This window comes from Oryzias latipes, chromosome 4 (genome assembly GCF_053564925.1).
Source record: "Oryzias latipes strain Hd-rR chromosome 4, Olatipes_Hd-rR_3.1".
NCBI classification, from domain to species: domain Eukaryota; kingdom Metazoa; phylum Chordata; class Actinopteri; order Beloniformes; family Adrianichthyidae; genus Oryzias; species Oryzias latipes.
In genome coordinates this window covers 19,637,697-19,664,653 of record NC_136240.1, presented here as the reverse complement: position 1 = coordinate 19,664,653, position 26,957 = coordinate 19,637,697, and the positions used below count along the sequence as shown (strand labels likewise).

Below are 26,957 nucleotides of genomic sequence, written 5' to 3'. Positions count from 1 at the left end.
CGTACTTTTGCTAATTCTAGGAACCACACTACTACTTGACACCTAAAACATTAATTTGAATGAAAACATTTACTATCATTGGTTATCTTCAAGTTTTTTGTGCTGCTAATATCTCGAACCGGACATCACAGAATATTTTGTTTTAATACATTTATTTATATCTCAAAATAATTTTACATAAACTCATTGCTGTTCTTTACTGGCAGTGATAGGCAATTTACACATGAAAACAATTGTAGACAAATATGGCACAAATGAGGCTACTTTTAAGTGCTATACTATTTAAAAGATGATCAACTTGATCGGAAACAGTCCAAGACTTTATCCAGTCTGTGTCCTTTACATTCTCCTTCAGATAAAGGCATTTTCCAAAGAAATGAAAGTTCTGGCTCTGTTACCCCACAGACCCTGTGGTTTGTCTGCATGTCCCACAGCTCCATATTTGGTAGATCCTCCAAACCAGTACTGAAATCTTTTTGGAGGAAATGTGTTTGTGTTTCTTATTCCTGGGGTTGCTACATTTGATAGTGAAAGCACTCCAATTGATGGTCCAGCCATACTCCAAATGTCTTGATATCTTTAGCGAGTGTCCTTTCATCATCCTTCATCTATAGCTGGGTGGTTGCAGTGCGGCGTCCAGGTCGCCTATGCCGTCTTTGAGCAGCAGGGAGGCGGCAGTAGCGCGACGATGCCCTGCGAGACTTTCTCCTTGAGCTATGTGGGATGCGAGGGTCTGGGGGGGCTGGTAGTCAGGCCTTCTCTGCGGTGGCATCTATTCCAGCATAGGTGAAGTTCTCAAACAAAGCCATGTTCACATAAGCCTAAAGATGGATAAACATTTGCAGTTTAGAACAAAGAAATAAAAACATTATTCACATGTGTAAGAATTTTCAAAGCCCTAATTCATAGTCAGGATTCAGTCATTATTTCCCACTCATAAATGTTAATAATGTCAATAATTGCAGAAATGTTCATCACTTTATTTCCGTGTCAGTGTGAAAACTTATAGTTGCTGCTTTATTAGCGCCATTTCTGATGTCTTTACTAATTCCACTATGGGCTTTTTGGAGATTCATATTAATTATTATTTGTAGCAATAGGATCTTTGCACCCCTGAGATTTCTTTATTTTTTCTGGAATCCGTTTTTTGTCTTAGGAGTTTTTCCTTACTGCAAAGGAGGGTCTAAGGGCAGGGATGCCTAGTTTACTTTAGTCTGTTTATTTTAGTTTAGTCATTACTTATTGAACTGTATGACTTTATGTTCTTTATGGTTCATGTTTATTACCCAACTACCGGTTTGAAGCCCCTTGAGATGACTTTTGTTGTAATATTGGGCTATATAAATAAAATTTGATTTAATTTAATTTAATTTAATTTAATTTAATTTAATTTAATTTAATTTAACTTAATTTAATTTAATTTAATTTAATTTAATTTAATTTAATTTAATTTAATTTAATTTAATTTAATTTAATTTAATTTAAGTTATTAAGGTTAAATTATTATGTACCGATGGTTAAGGTTTAGAAATGGCAAAGCACATGAACAACCCTGGTCATCAAGATCTACCACTTAATTTCCATAAATCTTTGTGCCTACTGATAAACTACATCCAATAAATCAGATTGATCAGATTGATTAAATGGACCTAATCCAGGTATCCACAAGTTTGGCTTGGATAAAGCTGTAGAAAAAAATCTTGGTGTGATTGTGTGTGTATTATTTTTTTTGTTGTCTTTTTAAGACCTGCTCTGGTACAACCCCAAGCTTTTTTGGGCCGAATGGTTTTTATGAGACAAAGGGCAAGTCCTAATAAAATGTGTGTTCAGTGCTCCCAGTGATGAGTCAGCAACCAAGTTGGTAAAAATTAGGCCAAGATCATAGTTTTTAATTGAATATTTACAAAAGAAAAGCAGATATATTATCTAGAAAGAAGACTTTTCTTTTTAGATTAATTGCAGTAGCAGGCAACAAAGGTCAGTTTGTTTCATTTTTGTGAAAACACGATCTCTTGCATATCCAGAGATAAAAAGACAGGAAAAAAATCACTTTGTACTTTTGGAAAAAATTGTGTTTAGCTCTTAACTAAAAAGAAAAATAAACTACTAAAACAGAAAAAAAAACTATTTTCTTAAAATGCTAAGAACTCAACAAAATAGCATTCTTTCAACAAAAATAATGAACTGAATTCACACCTTTCTTGCTTCTTGCATCCGGCTGAGTTGAAGGGAGATTTGGGAAAAGGGGGGTCTCTCATACGGACGGTCTCTCCAGCATTGCTTCATCAGCTCATAGCTGGACAGTCAGAAGTTATTATTGGCTAAAATTCAGTAATTAATCAATCCCACTGACAAATGAGAGAATACTTACACCTCATCATCACAGTTTTTGGGTTTCTCCATTCTGTAACCCTGTGGCAGTTTTTCATAGAGCTCAGCACAGGTCATCCCACAGTATGGTGTGCCACCTACATTCAAAATAGAGGCAAGAGTCATTAACTGGGCACCTTTATTCTTCTTCCATGTTTAAGCATCCTTCCATCATGTATGGTTACATCCAATCTGATGTAATCATAAAATGTGTATGTGGAGACTAACAACCTTAACATCATTTAAACAAACATTTTTGAGAACCTGGTGGCACATCAGGGGCCTTTTTTCTTCTAGATTCACCTCCATGCTACACTGAGGCTCATGGAGAACTTGAGTACCTAGAGAACAATGCTCTTTTTAGCGACTAATGTGTACTGTATATGTAAAACAGGATGACTTTCCCATGTAACCCTGGTGCTTTCCTAGCCACTTTGACATTGGGAGTTGGGTCATCTAGACCCCACAAGACAATGATTTGTGATCTTCACTGGATTCCATGGACTACATGAAATCCTCTCCTCCTTTATCCACCTTTGTCATGCTAGGAATAACACGTCAATGTAAGGGTGGGTTCATAGGATAGCACAAGGGTTAAAGAGCAAGCTGTGAAGATCATTGTCAATTTCACCTCACCCAACACCCACAGCACAGTTCCGAGTTCAGTTTCCAAACCTCCAGCACATGACTATAAACAAACTCAATTCATAAATTATAAAATATAAATATATAATCTAAAAATGTGAAATACAACACAACGTTGTAGGTAAGATGATATTGTGTTCAGGGGTGTGACACTTTAACACTATTAAGAGGGTGAAGTCATCAGCTGATTTTGTTAACATACAGGAGCATTCAGGTTTTCAGAGGTTGCAGCATGAAAGTTAACTGACCACGAATTTGGACATCATTACTCGCTGTGACACAGTTGTAGCCAAATGTTTTTCATCCAACATGGTGACACAAATAATTAGCATGTGATTTGACTGTTTCTTAACATCTTACGCAAGTTTTTAAGCATGATTTCTTTGGCTCTATGTGCAAAACGTGCAGTCAAACCAGTTGAACTTCGATCGATTAGAAACTCTTGATTTGGTAGTTTTTCCAAACATGGGAATACCGATTGTTGAAAATAAAATAAAAATAAAAAGTTTGTGTCTGCCAGAATTATATCATATATTGGACTAGAATTGTGGGGGAAAAAAAGCCTGAAGCAAGATTTGCATCACTTCGACATTTTGCACCAAGCTTCTTCCAACTGTGAGTACATGCTAGTATTGGGTAGCGACAGTCCAGTGACAGTGTGAACACTGTATGCTAAAAGCAAGTTCACGAATGCCAGTTTAGCGCATTCTTGAATGCGCATTACAGACTGAGAATTTTTTTAGTAATGAGAAGCGTCATTGCTGCAAGTAAGTCATTGAAATATTTGACCACGGTTGTCTTCATGGTATCATTTATGTATTTATAACTGGTTACATGCAGCACTTTGAAAGTTGTTGTACTATATATATTATAGTTAATTTCAACCAAACAAAACTCAGAGGAAAATTTGACACGTTCTTCTATTTATTGTTATGTTTCCAGATGTTAAGAATAAACCTTAATGTAAATCGTGACTATTCTGGGCCTCGTACTGAAAGACAGGGTGATGTGTGATCTAAATTGCAAAACAGTTTCAAAAACATTTTAAAACATTTAAGACATCGTTTTGTTTGCATAAGAACTTACCTAAGCTTACAATTTCCCACAGAAGAACACCAAAAGACCACCTGGGGGGAGGGCATAAGAAAGGAGACGGAAATGTTAGTGAGTACAAGTGAGCGCAATCTGATAAACAAAATTCTCTGAAGAGATATACCCGCACATCACACGCCACAGTCTACTGTGGTAGATAGCAAGCATGTCACTCATGCTTAAGGCTTGTTGTTTAGTCTGACTTTATCTTGTTCTGCACTTTGTTTTGCACATCTCACTTGCTCGGTTCCTCCTAATGTTTACAACTTTCTCACTTCTAATTGTAGCTCCACACTTCTTCTGTTAGCTGTTCTGTTCTCGTTTGTGCAAAAATAGGCTGCAGTTGACACCACATCAATGTCTGTCCGCTAAGCTGTACCCAGGGCTTCCTGGCTGTGCTTATCAGTCACCCTCCACACTGTGAGCACTCCAACTGTGACAGTGGGATGATTTGTTGTTCTCTGGGAAAAAGCAATTTGTGGCATTCAAAGTGAAATCTGCTCAGGGCATTTACTATGGTTAATATAAAAAAATAACAGAGAAAAAAATGGAATTTGTTGTTAAAAACAGAAATTTGGTTAAAATGGTACAAATTTGGTGAATACAGTACATCCTGAAGGATAAATAATAAAAAAGTTTTTTTTTGCAGACAGAACAAAAACATTAATAAGATTCTTTCATTTGTGTTTTCTAAAAAATAAGAATCTATTGCGTAACTCACACATCACTCTTGGTTGTGTATACACTGTAATTTAGGGATTCAATGGCCATCCAGCGCACTGGTAGCCTCCCCTGGAAGTAAAAAAATATGCAGTTATTTGTTGAATGGGAATTCAGTGTTCCCTCATCACGGGGGTTACCTTAAAAAAATTACCTGTAATATGTGAACTCCATATATATATATATATATATATATATATATATATATATATATATATATATATATATATATATATATATATATATATATATATATATATATATATATATATATATTTACGTTTTAAGGCTTTATAACTCCAAACTTAACACTTTGTACTTTCCTTTGACAAGTATGAACATTATTTTCACATTTTCCTCTTTTGTTTGGACTCTTAAAGTTCAAACCTTTACAGGAAAATCATTCCAGCATTATAGAATAAAATATCTGCGAGGGATTGAAGATTTATCTCAATTTGGCAAGCTGAATGCATATTATGCTGTACATGAGACATGGCATGGATTAATTGGCAATTTTCACTGCCAGTCGGAATACAGAAGACAATGTACTATTAAAAAAAAAAGAGAGCAAAGTTGTACTAAAAATCAGTGAGACAGCAAAAGGTGAACCACAATAAAGCGAGGGACCACTAAACAGCATTCTGATTATTTTTTGATTACTTATGATTGAAGAAGATGGAGTTTTTGTTGTAAGACCTTCCTTAGGTAAAACTTAATGGAAATGCCCAAACAAAAATGTGGGCCTATTGACACGAAAGACATCAACAGCATAATGGAGTTAAAGTCTCCAAGTTCTTGAAGCCAAATAGTTTTGGAATTGATTTAATTTTAAACCAACTGAGCTAAGTAAAAAATTGCTTTGAAATATTTGCATATTTTTTCCCCCCAAACTGTTTAACTGCACTTTCAGAGAATCGTTTGAAATTTGCTTTCTATTACCACAAAGTCAGATTCACTTCCAAACAAACACTGCCCCCTGTTGTTTGGATCTTTGACTTGCTCACCATTGTCTTCTTCACATAAACTTCCTCACCGCGGGACAGACCAAAATCCGCTATCTTTGCCACAAGGTTGTCCCCCACAAGAACATTCCTTGCTGCCAAATCCCTGTGGATGAACTAATGGGAAGACAACAAAAGGGAACACAGTAGCAAACTCATCAACAAATACAATAATATTGCATCACATATGTCAAACTTATGGCCCTAAAACTATATTTAACGATTTAATTAATTCTGTAAATCTGGCATCTCAGATTAATCCACCAGAACACTGAAAAGGTAAATTTGAGCCAAGATCTCAAGACCATGATCATATTTTCAGGTTTTTCTACTCACCTGTTTATCACTGAGGTAATGCATCCCAGTAGCTACGTCCACAGCAAACTGTAGAAGCTGCTGAGATGTAAGTGTGGAAGCTGTCCCGTGCTCTTTGGCAAAAGCAGGGTCAGTCTCCAGCACTCTGCTCTTCCTTAGGAAATCAAGCAGGTTACCGTAGGGAGCATATTCTATAGCGATGTACAGATAGCCTGGAAAAAACATGGAAAAACATCCAGCTTCAGCATCTGCTAAATATAGTTACTTTAACAGGATGTTTGGAGGTTAGACAGAAGTGATACTTATGCATCCAAATTTCTGACTGGGCTCAGAGATGAGGAGAACCTTGGCTCATTTCAACTGGAACACCAGAACTTTAGATTCAGTTAAAGTATGGACATTTTTAGCTGTTAGGTCTTGCTTTGGTTTAGAAAACATTTGACGTAACCCATCCATAAAATGGTCAAAAAGATTTAAATGTGGTGCTTAGTCTCCTGGTAATTAAAGTAAGTGTAACCAAAATATTAAATGTATTCAATCATTTTATCCATGCTAGAATTGAGAAAAGCATTTTACATTTCCTTGAGCTCTCTTTTTTATCCCATTCTCATCCAAAACATTTAATTAGTTCCAAACGTATTGTTAAAGAAAAAAAAATCAGTTCTCAAGATTTATTCAATCCCATTTAGGGTCAACGGGTTGCTGGAGCCTGTCCCAGCCACTGGTGGCAAAAGGCAGGGTACACCCTGGACAGGCTGCTATGCCGTCATAGTGTCATACAACAACACACATCATCCATCACACCTAACAGACAATATAGAGTGACCAATTAACTCATGATGCATGTTTTTTGGACTATAGGAAAAAACACACACAGACACAGGGAGAACAAGCAAACTCCACATAGAAAGGACCCAGCTGGGATTTGAACCAGGTGCATCTCTATGTGAGAAAAATGTGGTAACCACTGCACAGCCTCTTAACTTTTATTTTTGCTTTTGATAAGAACATTCATCAAAGCAAGAATTTTCAAAACTTAACAATTTAAGATATGGCCAACCATTAGAAACATCCTATTTCTTAAGATTTATGGAATTTGTTTTTATAAAATGTGTTTTTATTGTGTAATTACTAAAATATCATGCTAATGAGCCTGGGAGGTAGCCCAAAAGACAAACATGATCCGCTTCCAGATAGCCTTCAACAAACTTTTGTTTTTCTTGTCCTTTTCTAACATGTTTAATTGCCTGCTTTCCCTCTTCTATTTTCCCACCCTTCACTTCCTTCCCCACTGCTCACCCTTTCCTTCCTCCATTGGTTTTCAAAAAGTCAAAGTGAAGTGAAGGTTCTCTGATGCTGAACTGCATTGATGTCCAGAACTGTTTTATTCTGCCTGTAACAAAATGCTTGATCTCAAGCGGCATCTTATTTCTCATTTAAAAAAGAAGTATGAAGAAAACCAGGTCAAGGTTGAGAACTGGCAGAGCACCAAAAACTCAGAATCCGCCAAGTGTTTGATTTCAGTTTGGCATTAAAACTCTCAAGTACTTGCAACACAACATTTCCTTTGTCAGATGTTTTTCTGCTCTGAGCGGAGAAAATTAATTTATTCATTTAATTTAGAAGGCATCAGATATAACAGATGGAAACTGAAACTGCTTAGTAAAAACGGACCTTAAGGAAACCTCGTCCAGATACATAAACACATGTCACAGCAGCTTGACTTAAGTGCTAGGACAATTCAAACAAACGTCATAAAGGACAAAAATCTGTCAGGCTATGATTATTTGGTATGGGTGCTGTTTTTGTCTTTTTAGAGACGATTAAAGCCTAATGGGAGGTGGTTTGTTTCAGTTTCATTCAAGAATCTTACATATGCAAATAAAACTTCAAGGTGGGGTGTTTTAAATGCACTAGTAATTACTTTGACGTCTTGAAGCTTGACAAAAAAGATTGATATTTAGGTGACAATGTACTGAGATCTATAGTAAAGAGCGTACAATTCTGAGCACGAGCAGATAGATTGTCCATGATGTGTAATTAAGATTTGAGAATGATTGGTCTACAGTATACAGCAGAATTTACATGAGGACATGGCATTGTCTATAGTTTGCAGCACATTAAATTAGTACAATGATGAGTAGAGAAATAAAGCAAGTGTCGGAGTTCTTTTGGATTAAAGGAAATCAAATAAAGATGCTCTGACATCTATTAGACCCGAGATGTTTGCTGTTCAAAGCCAATGACTGCGACTAATCTGCATAAAGTCGGGCTCCTATCTGTCTTTCAGACATTGTTAATACAGAAGCAAAACAGACAATCGTATTTCCCTTTTCAAAAATATAATTGTGCTGCTACATTGACCAAGTTGCTTCTGCTCCAACAAAAATAGCCACACAAACAATTTGAACAGATTAATAGGTGCAATCCTTAGTGTATCTGGATTTAAAAACAAGTCCAAGTGTGCTATCAAGCTTGCCCATATTTATACTAATTTCAATATTTAGTAAATCACACCTTTAGGGCATAGTAAGCCATGACCTACCACTATTTTCTAACAAAACAGATACATTGAAGGCCACTAGATGTTGCTCACTCACCCCTGTTTTCACAGGCTCCAATCAAATTAATGATGTTGGGATGATGTCCTAGTTTGCAAAGCACCTCCAGCTCTCCTGCAAAGTCTCTGTGGTCATTCTCTGAAGCAAACTCTGTAGTGGAAGCACAACCCAATGTTTAAACAAATTCCAGGTGAAGCAAGCTTGAACAGCAGTTGCTGAAAATATGGGGTGTAAAACCTTTAGTAAAGTGTAACTTACCCTTTAGCATCTTGATTGCTGCACTTATTTTGCTGCCATCCTTTTTAATCATGGCTTTAATGACCTGTTGCAAAACAGTTGTTAGCCTAAATATTGAAATTTAAGCAAAGAAGAATTTGAAAAGAAGGAATCAAATGAAAGATCTAAGTACTTGGCCAAAATTGCCCTCCCCAATGACATCTTCAAATTTTATGTCCTCCCACTCAAGAATTGGATAGGTGAGAGGTTCCGGCGTTGGCTTAGGCCTTCTGGAGAGGGTCAAAGTTCCTGAGTTAAACTGCAAAATAGTTTCTTCTCCCTGGTGATAAAAAAAATGTCCGGATTCAATAAAAAATGTTTCAAATGTTTAAGGCTCGAAATTTCTACAGTGAAGCAAAAAGCATCCTCACCGATCCAGACTGGTAGGTGAACGTACGCCGGCGATTGACCAGGGTTTTCCTGATGAAGAACAGAGCTAGCAGTACCAGCATTATGACCGCGGAGGTAACAGTCACCGAGCCCACCACTGCCAACAGCAGCTGGTAACCATCTCCAGCAGGCTTACCAGCAACACCCTGGGTGGTGGGAATTGAATTCTCATAGTCTATCCAGCAGCGTGGAGAAAAGAATAGAAAAAAGGAAAATGGGGAAAGAAGGAGAAAGCAACTATAAGACAGATAGTGATGATAATTCACTCAAGACAAATTTATTAGTTGAGTTATTGAAATCTTTCAGTGTGGGTGGTCCTGTTTAATGCCATCTGGGAAAAGCCAAACACTGGCCACAACTGTGGAAATATTACAATCTTATTCCTCCTACTCTTTTTAAATTGAAAAGAAAATACATATGACACATAGGAATGCATCAATATCAATGATCAATTTGGTTGAGCAGAATAATGTAAGTCTGCAGTCCTATTGGCTGGTCTAATAATGCAATCAATCAATGAGGATTTGCCAGCTTTTCAAGATTATTTGGTTAAAGATTTGAGATTTGGTCAAAGTAAAAAAACATGTCAAGTTAATATCAAATGTTAATCTGTTCTCTATATTGTATTGGTGGCCTGTCAGATTCCACCACATCAAAATCTTATAACTCACCATCCCCTTGAGTTGTTGCTTTCACAAACTTGCTCCACTCTCCAGGCACTTTGGAGAAAGCCCTTACTCTAAATTGATAGACCGTGCTGCTGTTTAGGGCTGTCACATCCTTGGTGGTCTTGTTACCATCATCTGTATCCACCCAGGGGTGAGGATTTCCTTGACCAATGGCCTGGTACTCAATGATGTACTTAATGATGCCTCCGTTTGGATTCTCAGGGGGCAGCCACTTCACCTGGATGGAGGACATGGAGAGGGGCAGGGCTTCAACGTTGCGTGGGGACGACGGTCCTGGGACACAGAGAAATCAAATATAACATCAAACACACATTTATGTTACATTCAATAAAGTGTTTTCAGAATGCTTGCACTGAGAAAGAACAACTACCTAAAAACTACAAAAGGGGGTTACATTTTTTTTTCACAATTTAGTTAGTTAGTTACTACATCCAAATGCAGTCAGGTGTAGACATTGTTTTTGTCCATTTTGAAATCAAGAAACACTTATAAAAACTGTAGAAACAAAACATCCCCAAGTCATCATTCTTTCATTACTGTGCTTCATTACAGGAAATGTTTTCAAGTCTTTAAGCTTCTCTTTTCTTCCAACACCTATGCAGTTTTAGTCTAGTAAAAATGTTTTAATATTTCAAATATGTGACTTTTTACACATATGTATATATTTTTTTTTTTGCATAGAAATTCTTAAAGCATTTACACTTATTACTAAACTCAATAATATATATTTCATGACCTTGTTAACATGTTACAATAGCAGTAAAACATTTTCTTTCTTTTTTTTTTTTTTAACAATATCTTGTCTATGAAGACTCTCATTCATCCAGGTTGATTCCATCGTAGTAGTAGGTTTAGGGGCTGAACTAAGACCAGATGACGGCCTCTAAACCTACTACTACGATTAACAATATCTGACATGACTAAAACTTAGTTATAATGACTGGAAACCATGTGAGACTGGCTTTTGCCAAATTTGAGCTGAGATTAGCCCCAAGTGACTCTTAACTGGTGGGTTCAGAATTAAGTGGATCCAAAGAAATAAATGAAATGAAAATGTGACCATTTAATTTTGAAAATTTTTTAAATTTGGCATATATGGACTGACTATTTCAGGTTTTGAAAACATTTTGTCATCTATTTCAAGGAAATGTGCCATAGCTCCTAGGGGCTGGTTATTTTGTTCTACTTTAAGTTTACTAGAATTACTGTGAATATTTCTCCCAATTATTGGAAAAACCGTGGGCATTGGAAAGCCTATTAAATATTAAATGGTTACATGTTTAAAAGAAACTTGTCTGGCAGTTTTTTCCCCGTCTATCGGGAGATGTCTGTTACCCTGGCTGTTGATGCGGAAGCGGTAGGGCTTGGAGAGTGGCCCGTGGCTGCCACAGTTGACGAGGCGCACCACCACAGTGTAGGTTTGATGATACTCCAGGTTGTGGAACTTGGTGGAGAGCACCTTGAGCAAAGTGGTCTCCTCCAGCAGTTTCTCATTGTGGGGTGGAGGAGTGGAGAGCTGCACTAAAAAGCCGGTTGCTGTGTCGGAAGTAATGACGGTGTTGGGGGGAAGTCGCCATCGAACAGTAACATTGCGGCCCTCCACTGAGCTGGTGTCAATCTCAGGTTGAATTGTGGGCTCTGCAGCGACAGAGAACACAGAATTAGCTTGATGGAGTATCTGCCTGTTGCAGCCCACTCTAATTGTTTTTTTCTTCCAGTTAGCATTAAGCTGCATCACATAGAGCAGGAATGGTTAGGATATTTAGCTTACTAGTTGTCTCAAATATAGTTCACTGTCGGATCAGGCAGAACCTGCATCAAAATATTCAGGACATGTTGAATTTTATTAAAATATGCTGAACTGTCCTTAGCCAATTTTTTCCAAGGTTATAAACATACTACATTTGAAAGAAATTTTGAATTTTTTTCATTTTCCTGGATTTTTGGGGGGATATTTCAACTTTTATCACAGAGAATTTTGAAAAGTAAATCATCAGATGTTTTTAAAAAAGCTTTGATAAGTCTGTTGTTATGTTAATACCGACCTCAGCAATAAGCATTCAAGCGACTAATTTAAATCAAAAGTCTATGTAAATGCGTGTTCCGGGCTTCTGCATACAAAACTCCAGCGTTGATGTGTTGCTACTTACATTTTTATGACTGGTTTGGGCTCTACTTGCCATTGAACACATGTTGAAAGTTAAACCAGTTGATCTTTGACCAATCAGGGACTCAGATTTGGTAGTAATGTATGGATGGCATTCTTTTCAATTCACAGAGGTGCCAACCCTTTTAATTCATGGAGAAAGATTTTTGAGGTGTGCACCGCTTCGATTTTTTGCACCAAGCCTCTTCCAACTGTGAGTACATGCGCTAGTATTGGGTGGAAACAGTCCTGTGTGAACATCTTGCTAAAAGCAAAGCATTCTGAAACGCGCGTCACATGGGTGGGTACGTAGCATAAAACTTAGAGCATGTCACTGGAACTAAATTTTGTCCCATTAATGGTTCCCAGATCATCAGTTTTTTATTTGGTACCCCTTGACACAAAACAAAAAAGAAAGTAGTTCCGTCAAATTTATCTGCAGCTGTTAACACATAACATGTTGTTCATGTTAAATCACATGAAACAATTAAGGTATCAATGAGGGAAATTGAACTATTACTAGATTTAGGTCCTTAGGTTACGATTTGGTGGAAATATTTCTATTTCATGTTTAGCAGTTTTAGCTTTAGCCTGGGGATTTATTCCAGGTTTCAAAGCCAGGTTGGATTTTAAACACGACAAAAAAATACATTGTACTAAACCGTCAAAGTTTATAGGTTAGAAATCTTACTTTTACTTAGCTGTCATATTTCATTTCTCCCTCTGCGCCACAGTCAAAGTGCCTTAACATCACATTCTAACCTTGACACATTTTATGACTCCTGGTCTGCTAGCAATAAATCGCTATATTTTTGTTTGCAATGTCTGTCTTTATTCAAGCCAATAAAACTATTTATTTCATCACATATCTAAATACAGATCTCTGGGCCACAGTTTGTTTCTGTTAAGCACAAACTTGTACTTTCTTTGGCACCAAAACAAGCCCTAAAGTCCAATAGTTGTGTTGTGTTTCTAGAGCAGGTGTTGGTGATCTCACCGGGACAGTCCGTCTCCATGGTTTCCTCTGGCCCTTCAGCCCCCTCTCCTCCAGCCCCAGGACGACTCAGCTGGACCCGAATGCGGTATTTTGTGGAAGGCTCCAGATTCATCAGCGTGATGGGCTCTTTGTTATAAACTTATAGAAAACGTTGGCAAGACAAGATGATTATGAATCCTATTATGAAGGTTTTTGACCAAAACAGGCAAAGCGTTCTCAAGTCTGGGAAAAAGCTACACAATTATAACAGTTGTCTTTCAGTCTGCTCACCTATGACTGAGGACCAAGAGTCTCCATTGGTGTCCGGCTTGTAAAGGACTCTTGTTGAGATTATGGGGCCATCTCCTTTGTGGGATGTTGCTGGCAACACCAGCAGCTGCTTACTACCCCTCTCTAACAGTTTGGGAGGACCAATAGGAACTGGGGGCTCTGTGTGGGACACAATAGTTGCACTCATTAGTGTCAAAGAAAACTGTCTCTCTACAGTCACCGGCTACTGCATTAGGTACACCTGTCCAACTGCTCATTAAAGCAAATTTAAATTCAGCCACTAGCATGGCAGCAACTGAATACATTTAGGCATATATAGACATGATCAAAACGATCTGCTGCAATTCTAACCAGGCATCAGTATAGAAAAAAAAAGGTTTTTGAAGTGACTTTGAACGTGGCATGGTTGTTAGTGACAGACGGGTTGGTCTGAGTTCTTCTGAAACTGCTGATCTACTGAGATTTTCATCCACAACCAACTCTGGGGTTTACAGAGAATGGTCCAAAAAAGAGAAAATATCAAGTGAGTGGCAGTTCTGTTGGTTGGAAATGCCTTGTTGATGCCTGAGATCATAGGAGAATGGCCAAACTGGTCACAGTTTATTGAAAGGCAACACTCAAATAACCACTGGTTGGAACCGAGGTCTCCAGAAGAGCATCTCTGAACGCACAACAAGTCCAACCTGGAGGCAGATGGGGCTACAGCAGCAGAAGACCAAACCAGATGTCACTCTTGTCAGCTAAGAACAGGAAACTGAGGCTACAATTCACACAGGCCGGTGGTAGGGTCAGAATTTGGCATCAACAACATGAAAGTGTAGATCCGTCCTGCCTCATTTCAATGGTTTAGGCTGTGGTGGGGGTGTATCCCTTTATGACCACAATGTTCCCATCTTCTGATGGCCACTTCCAGCAGGATAACGCATCGTCATAAAGCTGGCTGTACTCAAATGGCCTCCACAGTCACCAGTTCCCAAATCTAATAGAGTACCTTTGGGATGCAGTGGGACGGCAGATTGGCATCATGTATGTGTAGGCGACAAATCTGCAGAAACTGTGTGATGCTATCATGTCACCATAGACCAAACTGACTGAGGAATGTTTCTAGTACCCAGTTGAATCTATGCCCCCAAGGATTAAGGCAGCTCTGAAGGCAAGATGTACCGAATAAAGTAGCCGGTGACCGTATGTTTAATTATTTCAAACAGAAATCACTCTGGGACCTTTAATAGTAAGATTGAACTTTAGTGAGTCTTGACCCCCATTGGTGGAGACCCTACACTCCCACAGGCCTTGCTCCTTTGCACTCAGGTGAGGGATTTCAAACAGGGCTATGCTCTTGTTTGAGTCCATGGTTGTTCTTGTTGGCTAAGAGAGAGAAAAACATAACAGACAGGAAAGGGGAAACAGACTGTGAAAAGTAGTTTTATTTCCTGTATTCAATTACTGGACAGCAGTGCTTGAACTTTGTCCAAAAATTGTCTCATACTGATAAATTTATTTGTTCTTGTCGGAAACCCTGATACAGTTCTTTATCAGATTGACTTCTTTTTTTCCTCAATGTAACAGCATAGAAACAATACACAGAAAGTGAATATATCACTTTCAAGCATTGCATGGGAGCCGGTGCACTGTAGAGTGATGCAGCCTTATCTGGATGGACCAATGTGGCGTTGACTTCCTTGAAATGTTTCTTAGCATCTCAATCATGCAGTTTCATACAGGTTTTGTAAACACACTCATGTAGTCTGAGGCTGCAAAGATTACAATGCTGTGATGGGAGGGTCCACTCCTGTGGTGTGTCTTGGCAAAGAACAAAGAATATTTAACATGTATTCAAAATTTATAACTTAGTTTATAACTTAGGGAACCAGATACAGCAGTTTTGAGTCGCAAAAAACAGCCCAAATGTTTGGATGTAATAACTACCTTTAATTGCAATCTACAGATCACTATCTGAATTTCTATTACTCAAAAAACTTGGATTTGTGCCATGTTTTGTGATGTGTTGCGATACTGTGGTTTTTTTTAAAACCTAAACTTCAGTTTTCTTTATTTGAGGCCCAACTAAGGTCAGGGTCTTGGTTGGGCCCCCAACTTTTCATTACCTGCCTCCATTCACTTAGCTTTATTTTCTGTAAAACTGATATTCATTTAAATGGAACAATGATAAAACAGAAGCTTCAACTTTCATTTTTTGCCATGTTTGGAAAACTGAAAGTCAAAACATTACCTTCACATTCATAAGACCCATTCCTCCTATGTGGTCTTGCAGTCAAACCTTTCCTTAACTACACAGACATAAATTATCACTCCCATTGTTTAATCTACTTTGTCTCTTTTTTTACTCTGCTTCCTGCAACTTCTCGACCTCCTACCTTGAGCACAATATTGTCCGATCGACGCAGCTCAATGCTGTTGTGGCTGGGCGGTGGGTTGCCTGTGGCCAAACAAGAGATCTTGGGGCTGGAGTTCAGATTCCACTCCGGATCAGAATCCAAGCCTAAAATCTGAGGAGCCCGGTCTAAAAAAAAGTATGGAAATGAGAAGAAAACATCTGCTTTTACAGATAGACAGGATAGACAAAGTAGCAAAAAGAATGATTGAGGAGATGGGTTACAAAAAACAAAGAAAATGTATGAATTTTTAAAAGGTTGTCAGGTAAAAAATGTTGATAAAAATTGAAAGTTGCGATACTTTTTGGGGTATTTGAGTGAGGAACAAATGAATTTTGAAAAAAAGGGTTAATGACAGGAAAATGGAGGGCCAAAATGATTATTGCGTATCATACACACCTGACTTCTCACAGTTCTGCCCTCGCCATCCTGCCGGACACTGACATCCTCTAAAACGACTGCAGATCCCTCCGTTCTGGCATTTGCAACTCAGCCTGCAGTCTGGTCCATACCTGTCATTAAGACAGGCTGACCAAAGCAAAATACATTACTTAGTTTACAGCATGTTGTTAATATTTTTAGTTCACATGAAAAAGAAGTTCACCTTTTTCACAGCGGTGTCCAAACCAACCGCTGGCACAGGAGCAACCATATGGATCTGGTAGGCAGAAACGAAGCCCTCTGCAGTTATTGTTTGAGTCAGACCTGCAGGACTCCTGGCAGTTTTGACCAAACATTCCTTCCCTGCAGGCTGTAACGGATCAGAGAAAAACAAATCCACTGAGCTTTGTTTGAGTTCCTAGAGTTTTGCTGCATCATCTGCCTTCCAGAACACTCTCCAGGTTTTTATTTAAAGGAGTGTGACTACGTTTTAAAATGGCTGAAAATCCTTTAGTGGCACTAAGTTTAAAAAAAATGGTCCATGCCAACTGTAAAGGGACTCAAACTTCAGTTGTGTAGAATTTGGCAGATTGTAAAGATCTACAGTTAGACGCAGAAATGATGGAAAACTCATGGAATAGAGCAAAGCTAGCGTTTGGATTGGAAAAAAAGTCACACATTCGCATTTTTGCTTCTATGAAAAGAAGCAGTCCCACGTGTGTACCACTAAAAAAAAAAACACTCCCCTCCAGCAGAAAAACAACCTGGATTCTGGATTAGTGGGACAAATGTACGTTAAAACAAATGTAAAAGTCAACACATAAGATACTGACTGTCTCAGATTACAGCCTGTATGGGGTGGGTTTTTTTTGTCTTTTTTTATCTTTATAAATATCTTTTCTGACAATTGAAAAAAATGCACATCTTCTGTCAGACTTTTCAAATAAATTCCTGTGTGTGTACAATCTAGATTTTTAATTGTAGCTGTGAAAATTATGAAGAAACATTGATTTTTCGCTGCATTCTCATGCCAATATGCATATACTGATCTGGTTCCTTGTGAAGTCTGCCCCAATGACTCAGGAGTCATATAGAGCTTCTAAAAAAACATGTTTTTCAGTGGATGACAGCAGATCGTGTTAAACTATCTGTACGATAACAAATTGAGTAACTGAAGCAACTGTCATTTGTATTCTTTTGTGTAATTACATTAGGGTGATATAATGTATTTCCACCCATGGGTTATATGGTGTGTTGACTTAATCTGGTAATGCACTGGTGCAAAGTGGATTATAGTGAGGACCCATGATGAAGCAATAATCTTCTAGCCAAGGGATAGTAATTATAAAGAGCTGGTAATACCAATTTGTCATTCTTTTTTGTCGTTATAATAATATTAAAAAAGACAATTGCAACTTTTTTTTTTGAGAAATGAACTTAGATTTCAAAGCAGTGAAACTTTAAAAAAATAAACTCCCTTTGCTTCATGGGAGAAGAGTAAAGCACACCAATGCCACTCCTGTTCTAAAAATAATATTCATTTGATAAGTCCCTTATTATCTCATTGTGAACATTTTATTTCAGAAAATGTTTTAAACATCCTCTTATGATAGCTAACACTTAAACATTCAGATAGAGGTGGCCTGAGAGTAAAACATGACAGCATAGGGATGTAGTCCTTTTACTGCAATGTCTTCCTTACTTAGGTCATTTTAAGAAAAAATGTTGTGTGGAAAAGTATTTTAGATCAAATATAAAATAAGAAAGATATTTATGCTTTCATTTTTCATACGAGCATGATTATAAAGACCAGAGCTAAGCTTGTTTTGTAGCTAAAGCACCTAAATAAAAACTCCTGCAGAACTGTATAAACATAGTTTACGGCAAGACCATATCCTTTACGAGTAAACTTTATAAGTACAAAACAAATTGAGTTAAAACCAACAGAGCAGTAGTAATTTCGTATAGGAGTGCACCAAAGCTCTATTTTAGGGCCCTTGCTTGTCAGTTGCGATTACAGTATTCTTACATCAACATCATATATATGAAGACACACAGATGACACTGTTCACTACACTTGTGGTAAACAGAGGTCAACATGAATCTAAGGAGTATGGTGAAAAAAAAGTTCAAGAGTGGCTTCAAAAATATTCTATGTCTATTTTTGTCTTTTTTTCTTTCTTCAATGTAGAAGAAAAAAAAGACATAAATAGACATAGACTTTCAGAACTTTCATACATTGGTATGGAAAAAACAGAGAACGTAATGTCAGGTTACACATCACAGAAAGCATTATAATTGAATTTTTTTAGAAAGATTTTTCTTCTCTGTTCATAAGCAGTCAAAAAACGTAGCATTTTCTTACCTGTCTCACAGCGTGTTCCCATGAATCCTGGAGGACACACACAGTCTCCTTCTGCATCGTGACAAATTCCACCATTGAGACAGTCTGGACAATCCCTCTCACAGTAGGAACCCCACTTCTTACTGGGACAATCTGCAGAGACAAAGGTATTTTTTTGTTTTCAGCGTAGAGGCTTCTTCATAGTAAACCCCAAACATACAGATTTTTTCAAAAGTGAGACTTTCAGAATCCTTTTCTGACATTAGATTTGTAGTTTACATCTGTTTTAGCACACATTGCTTGTTTAAACTGCAAAAACATCGCATGATGCATTCTTCATAGCAAGTAACTGTCAAATGCAAAAAACACTCATGCATCTGGCAAACAGAAAGAGATCTAATTTGTCCTTTTTTTAACCAAGAAGTAGGAAATGACACAAACATTCCATTTGTCAGCCGCCAAAAATGAGCATGTGTAAAACTGAAACTGTCTTGTGGGATTTGTTAATCAGTTAGTCGAAGAAGTCCAACTCTTACAGATGTGGAGAGAATTGCTGCTTCGCCTCTGTTAATGAAATTTAAACCTCAGAATGGTTGCTGTAATAATTTTAAACATTAAAAAAAATCACGCACAAAGATTTAGTGAAATTTATCCAATAAAAATCAGAGATTGTTTTTGAAAATGAATTCAATAAAATTGTTTTTTTTTTTTTTTTACTTGTCCTGTCCAGCATCTGAGCAAATAAGATCTGTGGCCTCTTGTTTTCCGACAGATTTTATTGTCGCATTCAGGGGTTCTGTGATTTTTTTTTAACACACCAGTTACATATGTGTATGAACCTTTTTATGTAATGAAAGCTTAACCCTCCTGTTATGTTACGGGTCAAATTGACCCGTTTTAAAGTTTGAACATCTAGGAAAAATAGTTAAAAGTATTTTTCCAGCATGAAACTTCTTCTGCTTGCCTTAATTAGTGTAATCAACATATATTATGAAAATGGTTCATTTCACATATATGCAACCCCCCCTGCATGTTTATATCACATAGATACTGTTCGGGTCAATTTGACCCGGCAGTCAAACTGGAGGTACAAGGATGTCTTATTATTATTAGTTTTCCTTTATTTGCAGCTGTGACACATATTTCACCCCAATCACACACACAGACAAACAAACACACACACACAGGTGCATAGGTGTTATGACTTTTGATAGGAACCATTTATGTTCTAGCAGGAAAACTCAACCCACATTGAGTGGACACTCAACAGGGGAGGGGGCAAAACAAATAAAAGATTCTCTGCATGGGAGTCTTTCCAACATTACACAGGCAAACCTTTGGAAATGAGCAGCAGAAGCAGAAAGATGACATTCCAGGAGATTCTGGTAGTCATCACTGATCATGATCAGAAGAAGACTATCTTGAGCTAAATTGTGATTCTAATGATTCGGATTTTGAACCAGATGAGGGAATTGCTATTCCTGTTCCTCCAAGCAAGACATTCATGTCAAAGAATGGTGAAATACATTGGTCTTCATCCTCAAATATGCGTCAGACAAACCTGTCTGCAGAAAACATAATAAAGATGGTACCAGGGCCCACTAGGATGGCAGTGACTCATGTGGCCATGTCAATTCATTCAATCTAATTCAGTTCAATTCAATTCAATTCAATTTTATTTTTATAGCCCAAATTCACAACAACTGTCGTCTCGATGGGCTTCGTATCGGTAATTGAAAAAGTAAAACATAAAATCAAAAGAATCATGAATACATAGAATTCAATAGGAAAAAACTAAATTGATCTAACTAAACAGACTAAACTAAACTGGACATCCCTGCCCTTAGATCCCCCTTCGCAGTAAGGAAAACTCCTACTAAAAAAAATGGATTCCGGAAAAAACTAATAAACCTCAGGGGTGCCCACATGAAGAAGGGATCCTCCCCCAGGACGGACAGGCGATTTACCAGAACTCATAAAGAGGAATAAGTTTATCTAACTCTACAACTACATATTTAAAGTCCAGCAGACGAGCTTCATCCAACGGAGTTGGGGGGACAGTCGGGGGCGCGGGTCGAGCCGGAGACAGGATCTAGGTCAAGACAAGCATGACCTGTGCGAAATGTGCAAAATGAATTTGCACAAAGCACAGTGAGATGACTGGTCACTCTTGTGCTGTGTAGATGTACAGACCCACATACAACTTCATATTGTGATTGCTTGTCTGTTGTTTTGTGATTTTGTTTTTTTTCTGGTTTACAGAGCATGTATGTAAAACCAAGATTCAAGATTATGTTTCAATGTTTTGTAAAACTATTGTATTTTATATGGTAGTCTTTCAAAAGTAATACAGTAGTGAAAAATTCAAAAAAAGTGAGAACATGTATATTTTGAAGAAAAACAAGTGAATTATCTAATAATTGAACCACTACCTGTTAGAGGTAAGGAACACCATTTAACTAAGTTTTTAAAAGAATAATTGGTAATGGAGTTAGTGATGATATATTCACACTGCTTGTTACGATTTTGTGGGTTTCAGACATTTTTTAATTAATAAAACATGCACCGGGTCAAATTGACCCAGGAACATCATCTCTGTTCCTCACAAATGAACATAACAGGAGGGTTAACTTGATATTTTTGTTGTCTTATTTATGTGAGACAATCCAGCAGAATACCACTGCAGACAGAAACTACGTCCCAGAAACCGACATATCATTTTGGATAAAAATGTAATTTAAATTAATGTAAAATTTTAGTTTATAGTTAAAAAAAAAAACACTGGGAATGCTTTTAGAATTTATTAAAAGATGATCCAAAAAATATTTTGTTTTGTTTTGTTTACAATAATTCTGATAAACAACCATGTGGTAGCAATGCCTGGTTTCCCTTTAGTTGATTTTAACTACATTTTCATTTGATTAATTTGTCTTCTGTCAGTCAAATAATTTTAATGACTATAATGTTGTTTTCTTTTACATCAACCTGCAATACTTTCCCCACGTGTATGCATCACTTCATGTTTTTAACCAATATTACACATATACATGCATCATTTGTTCTTTTTTTATGAAAAAGATGTGCAAATGAGAGACAAAACAATGAGTGTCAGTCTTATTTCCTAGTTTTTTGTCATGTTCTGTGTTCAAGGTTTTCCTCTGTCAGTCACACCAGGTACTAGTTGTTAATGGTCCACAGCTGTCTTCATTTCCGGTAATGATCCTCAGGGTATTTAAGAATGCAGTTCTGCCTTGTCAGGTTATCTGTGCTGTCACCCTTTTGCTGCTCCCAAGATTTTTCCATGTTGGATCTAGTTCTGATTCTTTTGAATTTGTCTCTTGAATTGTAGGCCCTTCGCTGCCAGTTCCTGACAAAAAACGAATGCATCCAAGTCATTCTAATCAGTGAAAGAATACTAGGGACAGACCAGGGCCCATGTCGTATTTAAAGAGATTCATCATGTGAAGAGTTTATATCTTTACATGTCCAGAGGAGGTACAAAGGAGGGATGTGGAAGATACTCATCAGGACGAGTTTAAAGACTGAACCAGAAGGTCTCCAGTACAGCTAATTGTATACAAATGGAGGAAGTTTGAGCTCTAAATGTCTTCCAAAAGCACAGCTTGTAAGTGTTTACAAAGAAGAGGAACTGAAGGTATTTTATAAACAAACAGAGCTCTTGCACACGCTGATAAATATTACTGCTTCAGCTATCAGTCTGGAAGAATTTACTAATATTTTGCAGGTTTAAATGTGTAGCCTGAAGAGAAAAGCCTCAAGCTCTTAAAAGCAAAGATTGCTGATTACCTTCAATTGGGAGTTCCTAAATAAACCAGAGAAATGAATATACATTTTAAACAGAATTTGGTTAAAATGAGAAATGTGGCAGAAAACAAACCTTAAGGGTTTGATGCAACTGCCATGGGTAGTGGCACTATCATGATTTGAGGCTGCTTGGGAATTTTGTATCATTGACTAAGAAAAATATCTAAATTTTGCCAAGGGAGCTGTTTAAATAGATTTTATTATTTTCAGATAAAGTATGTGCTATATATCTGTAAAAATATCCTTAAAGTAAGCTTTTCGGGAAAACAATAGTGGTTAACATCTTAAAGATTAGTCTATTAATTGCCTGGAATGTTTTCTAAATGAAAGTCGACGATGAATAAATAGCTGGTAGTATAATCAGTGATAAAATAATTGTGTGTTCATTTGTGTGATGCAAAGCTAAGAAAGTTCATCGATTTGCAAGTTTGAATTTCTTAGATGCTTTAATGAGATCAACCAACTTTCTTAAAAGCTGCATTTCTTTTCTTCTATAAATGTGTGGCTGAAGGCATTTGTTTTCATGAAAATGTCATTTATGCATGCAAGAGTCACACCAACCTCTGACAATAAGCCTCATCCAGGCGCCATGCAGAGGACTGTCCCCGACGTAGCTGGCGCTGTAGATGCCTTGATTGGCGAATGCAGCGTTCTCCACAGTCAGTGTTGCAGTGCGATTGAGCACATCATTCCAGTGAGTCATGTAATAGTAATTTCCTGGATGAAACATTGAGAAACACCAGTAACTGTTGATTAGTAATCAGAATTGTTAGTCTTTCTATGTTTTGAACTGTCTAGTTTCTAAATCAGGTTTGGACTTTATGGTGAATGTGTATGCTGTCTTACCATTGTACTTCCAAGTCACATCTCTCTTTTCAGAGCTGAGGAGCAGCATGTTTAGGTGAACCGTCTCTCCTTTGTTTACAGTCATTGTAAGGGATGTTGGAACAAAATTAGCTGTTAGGAACACAGAATATAAAGTTACTCTCTGGAGGTAACTTGCCTTCCACTATTCCAGAGGAAATAGGTCAGTGGTCCAAACAGGATTTTTTTTCTTTAAAAAGCTGAAAAAATGTTGCAAGAAAGTTTTACATACTTGTGCCAAAGTTGTTGATCATGGTGACTTTCTCAAGTGGAGAATTGCTTTGGGTAGATTCACAATAGAAGATGCCAATATTATCTAGTGCCCGGAAATCTCTGGCAATCACATGCCTGTTGTCCTGCTTGTGTACTTTAAAACTTGTCTCTTTAGACAAAATGAGAATCTTGTTGTCCCTCTTGATATCCAGCTTGACCTGAGCCGAGCTGTGTTCTCCATTTATGCATGATATGGTGAAGTGGTTGACCCGGATGACCTCTGCTGTGGAGATCATGGTCAAGTCGATCACAGCATCTAAAGGACAGGTTGAAGCAAGTGTCAAGATTGATGTTTTACTAAAAAAAATATATAAAATTAATTAAGACCTAAGACCTCATACATAAAAATACAAGATTTTTTGGGAAAATGACTGTATTGATTTTAAATTCACTTCTCTTTAATTTTTACTTTTCTCAGATCCTAATCCTATGTTTCTGTTTTCTTTTTTCATTTGTAACCTCATGCATGTATTAGAAAACACATCTGGTTTGATCTAATTGATAATAGCTTTCTAAAAGGTAAAATAAAAAGATCTCAAAACAAGATTTTAGATAACCCTAGTTCTGTTTGTTTTTTGAAGAAATTGCAAATTATAACTTTGTGAATAATGTAGAATCAACATTAAATTGGTTAAACTGGGAAAGAGATGCATATTTTTTTAACCAATGTTACATTACACTGCAAGAACCTGCCTCTTAGAAATAAGTCAAAAACTCTTATCCCATTGCCAGATTTTCTTTAAGTAAGCAGAAGAAAAAAAATCTGCCGATGGGGTAGTAAAAATACAATTCTACTCAATGCAACATGTTTTCTCAAACTAAGATTATTTTGCTATTGAAATACTTTCTTGATAAGATTTTTTTTTTCAGACAAGACACAAAATAAGACATTTTTTGTAGGGTCTTTTTACTCTTGAGATTCAGCTTTTGCAGTACCAGCAACAAACTTATGCCTACATTTACCAATTGACACCAGAAAGACATTTGAATATCTCTTTTTAAAGGTGGCAACGTAAACAGCTTAACCAACATTTAAGTTTTCTCATTCTAAAATTCCCCAAATCCACAGAACAATGGGAGGAAACATGGATGAGCTCCTTTTTTTCCCTTCGGGATCACACACAAGAATGTTGCACTGGCAGAGGAATATAGGAACACAGCATTCCTGGAAAACATCTTTCTTTTCCTCAGTTAAAAAAGTTTTTTTTAACGTTCAGTCTTACCTGATAAAGGAAAAAGACAAAACACAAACACCCTTAGAATCGTCATGTCTACAAGTATCGTTGTTTTAATGGATGATCACGTGTTTGCTCCTTGCTGAAGTCTACATCCAAAGCGGTGGCGCTGCGTTGTGGCAGTGCGCCTTTTTACGCATACTACAAAGCTTTTGTCCAGGTGTCAAATCTGGTCCGAATCAAGGTAGCTGTAAGGGACGTTATCCCTCTGCTGCCGCGCGCAGTTCCAGCAGCGGGAAAGCTCTGCCTCTTTAGGGTGGGAAAGGAAGGAAGAGCGTCGCCAGACAGCGGCGGACTGCTGGCGCGCTGGACATTACCCCTATCCCTTTATGTTGGACTTCAGCTTAGTCTCTGTTTGCTCCAGTCTTTTGCAAATTGCTCATGCATAGTTGCATCTGTGAAATAATGCACAAAGCTAGAAACAAATGTTGAGGAAAAAAGTTTTTATAACGAAAATTATTATTTATTGCATTGCTTGTTATCTCAACAATCTTTACTATTTGTTTGAGTTATTTTTCCTAAAACATCATAAAACATTTTATTAATGCCTATTAACGTGCATCTGCCAATGGTAAATCCTTGCTAAGCTCAGTCTTGTCTTGTTTCTAAAGTGTTTAAAAGGAAGCAACTCTTTGAAAGCGGTTTAGACTCTTAGGGAGACAGGTTACAATAACAATTTAATCACACAACCCTTAGCCTCAAGACTCTTTGCCATGAAGCCAAACAGAATAACTTAAAACAAAACAGTTTTAACCAGTGTTTAAGATCATTTTTATTGCATCCTACTTTCCTCACATCTGCTGAAGAATCTTTAAATACATTTACAACTTTGACTTAGTGATTGGTTGACTTTTATCCAAGTAGCCATCAGTTATCCACTTACTTTTCTTACATTTTCAGATGCTTTCAATTGAATCTGCCTTGTTAGGCAAAGAAACCCATGTCAGCTCCCAAAGTTGAAAACAGGAAGTCTCAAACAATAAGAAGTTGTGTCAACTTCAAGGCGAATGTATGAAGCCTCAAGGAAATGTAAGAGAAAATGAAAAAAAGAAAAGAAATAAAAACTGGCTGTTCCAATAGCTCAGAGTAAGACAGTGCAGCGCTTTAGAAGATGTGGGCAGAAATAGACACAACAAGCATATTGTTCTTCATTTCCTGAGACTGACTGATTATGAGGGAAAAGGGGAGTCTGGCTAGCCATAAAAGCTGCAGGGATTTGAAGCAGCTCATCGAAGTGAAAGAACAAAGCTGTTGCATTTGGCAAAACTTGACTCCGACTGCAACAGTTGGTGCTCTAAAACATGTCTGCAGTACAAGTGTGGAGTGGGGCTCACGGAGTATTAATGGTTCACGTGTAATTATTAACAAAGACAGTTTAACAGACTAGATTTGTATCATTTTGTTATTTTAATGCTTTTTTTTGCTGTTCAGGGACAAAAGCAAAGAGGACAGTAAAAAAAGGCAAAGGCCATGTTGAATGTTGCAAACAGTTTGGTGGAGTCAGCATAGGAAGCCAAGGGGGAAAATAAGGCGAGGTCAGGACAGATACTTGAGCATGTAGCTGTGCTGAGTCCGTGAAAAGCCCAAATCCGCTATTTTTATGACTGTATCTGTACATAAACTCTGTGTGTTTGTAAAAGGAGGGAGAATAAGACTGGAAACAGGTCAGAGTAGTAGAACTGCATTTGTGCACAGAAAGTTGTGTCTGTAAATGTAAAGTAAATGTGAAGGAAATGGTGCTGGTATGGAGAACATGCAGGGTGGAGGTGTCTGTCTGTGCTCGGCAGGATTTTACCATTGTATCCAATAATTCTTATTGTTCTAAAGTAATCCTAAAGTAGCCTCTTAAAGAATAGACGAACACTTCCGTAATGACAGCAGCAGGCTCTGTAGAACCCTGGCCAAGCTAAAACAAAGAGTTGAATGTACAGTTTTGTTTTAAAAACTTTAAATTGCTTTCATATATATTTCATTTTCTTCATGACAACAAACCATTTGATCATGTTCTGGACGTCTAAATTTGGCCTTTGTGGTCGTTTTGATTACCCAAAACTCCTCATTCCTCCTTTTTTGAATCTTCGCCTTCTTTAAATTGTATGATCAAAAATCCCATTTAAAAAACTTATTGTGGTTAGCCCAGATCTTTGGGGAAACCCTGTGACTGTAA

At 37.3% G+C, this 26,957-nt stretch overlaps 1 protein-coding gene across 2 annotated transcripts; it reads right to left on the bottom strand.

Moving 5' to 3' along the window:
• Window positions 1-135: 135 nt before the first annotated feature.
• tie1 (tyrosine kinase with immunoglobulin-like and EGF-like domains 1) lies at window positions 136-25,048 on the bottom strand. 2 transcript variants are annotated; one of them, XM_023954331.2, is made up of 24 exons: window positions 24,779-25,048; window positions 23,515-23,811; window positions 23,265-23,375; window positions 22,980-23,135; window positions 18,615-18,746; window positions 16,473-16,619; window positions 16,268-16,396; window positions 15,851-15,996; window positions 14,696-14,840; window positions 13,473-13,631; window positions 13,203-13,340; window positions 11,395-11,697; window positions 10,042-10,332; window positions 9,352-9,545; window positions 9,114-9,260; window positions 8,963-9,026; window positions 8,744-8,854; window positions 6,165-6,355; window positions 5,832-5,945; window positions 4,829-4,899; window positions 4,102-4,142; window positions 2,372-2,468; window positions 2,197-2,296; window positions 136-821 (listed from the first exon to the last, which is right to left on the bottom strand). In XM_023954331.2, exons 1-24 carry the CDS (start codon window positions 24,822-24,824, stop codon window positions 750-752), a joined length of 3,402 nt encoding a protein of 1,133 aa, XP_023810099.1. In that variant the 5' UTR covers window positions 24,825-25,048; the 3' UTR covers window positions 136-749. The 2 variants fall into 2 exon arrangements, with proteins under 2 accessions (XP_023810099.1, XP_023810100.1); XM_023954332.2 differs by lacking the exon at window positions 11,395-11,697.
• Window positions 25,049-26,957: the final 1,909 nt, after the last annotated feature.

Bases quoted from the DNA above. Each gene is read 5' to 3' on its own strand.
- tie1 (XM_023954331.2), bottom strand. From the start codon at position 24,824: ATGACGATTCTAAGGGTGTTTGTGTTTTGTCTTTTTCCTTTATCAG. The intron at 14,841-15,850 runs GTAGGAGGTCGA...TCTCTCTCTTAG, and splicing joins CGGACAATATTGTGCTCAAG to CCAACAAGAACAACCATGGA. The intron at 10,333-11,394 runs GTAACAGACATC...TCTGTGTCCCAG, and splicing joins CTTCCGCATCAACAGCCAGG to GACCGTCGTCCCCACGCAAC.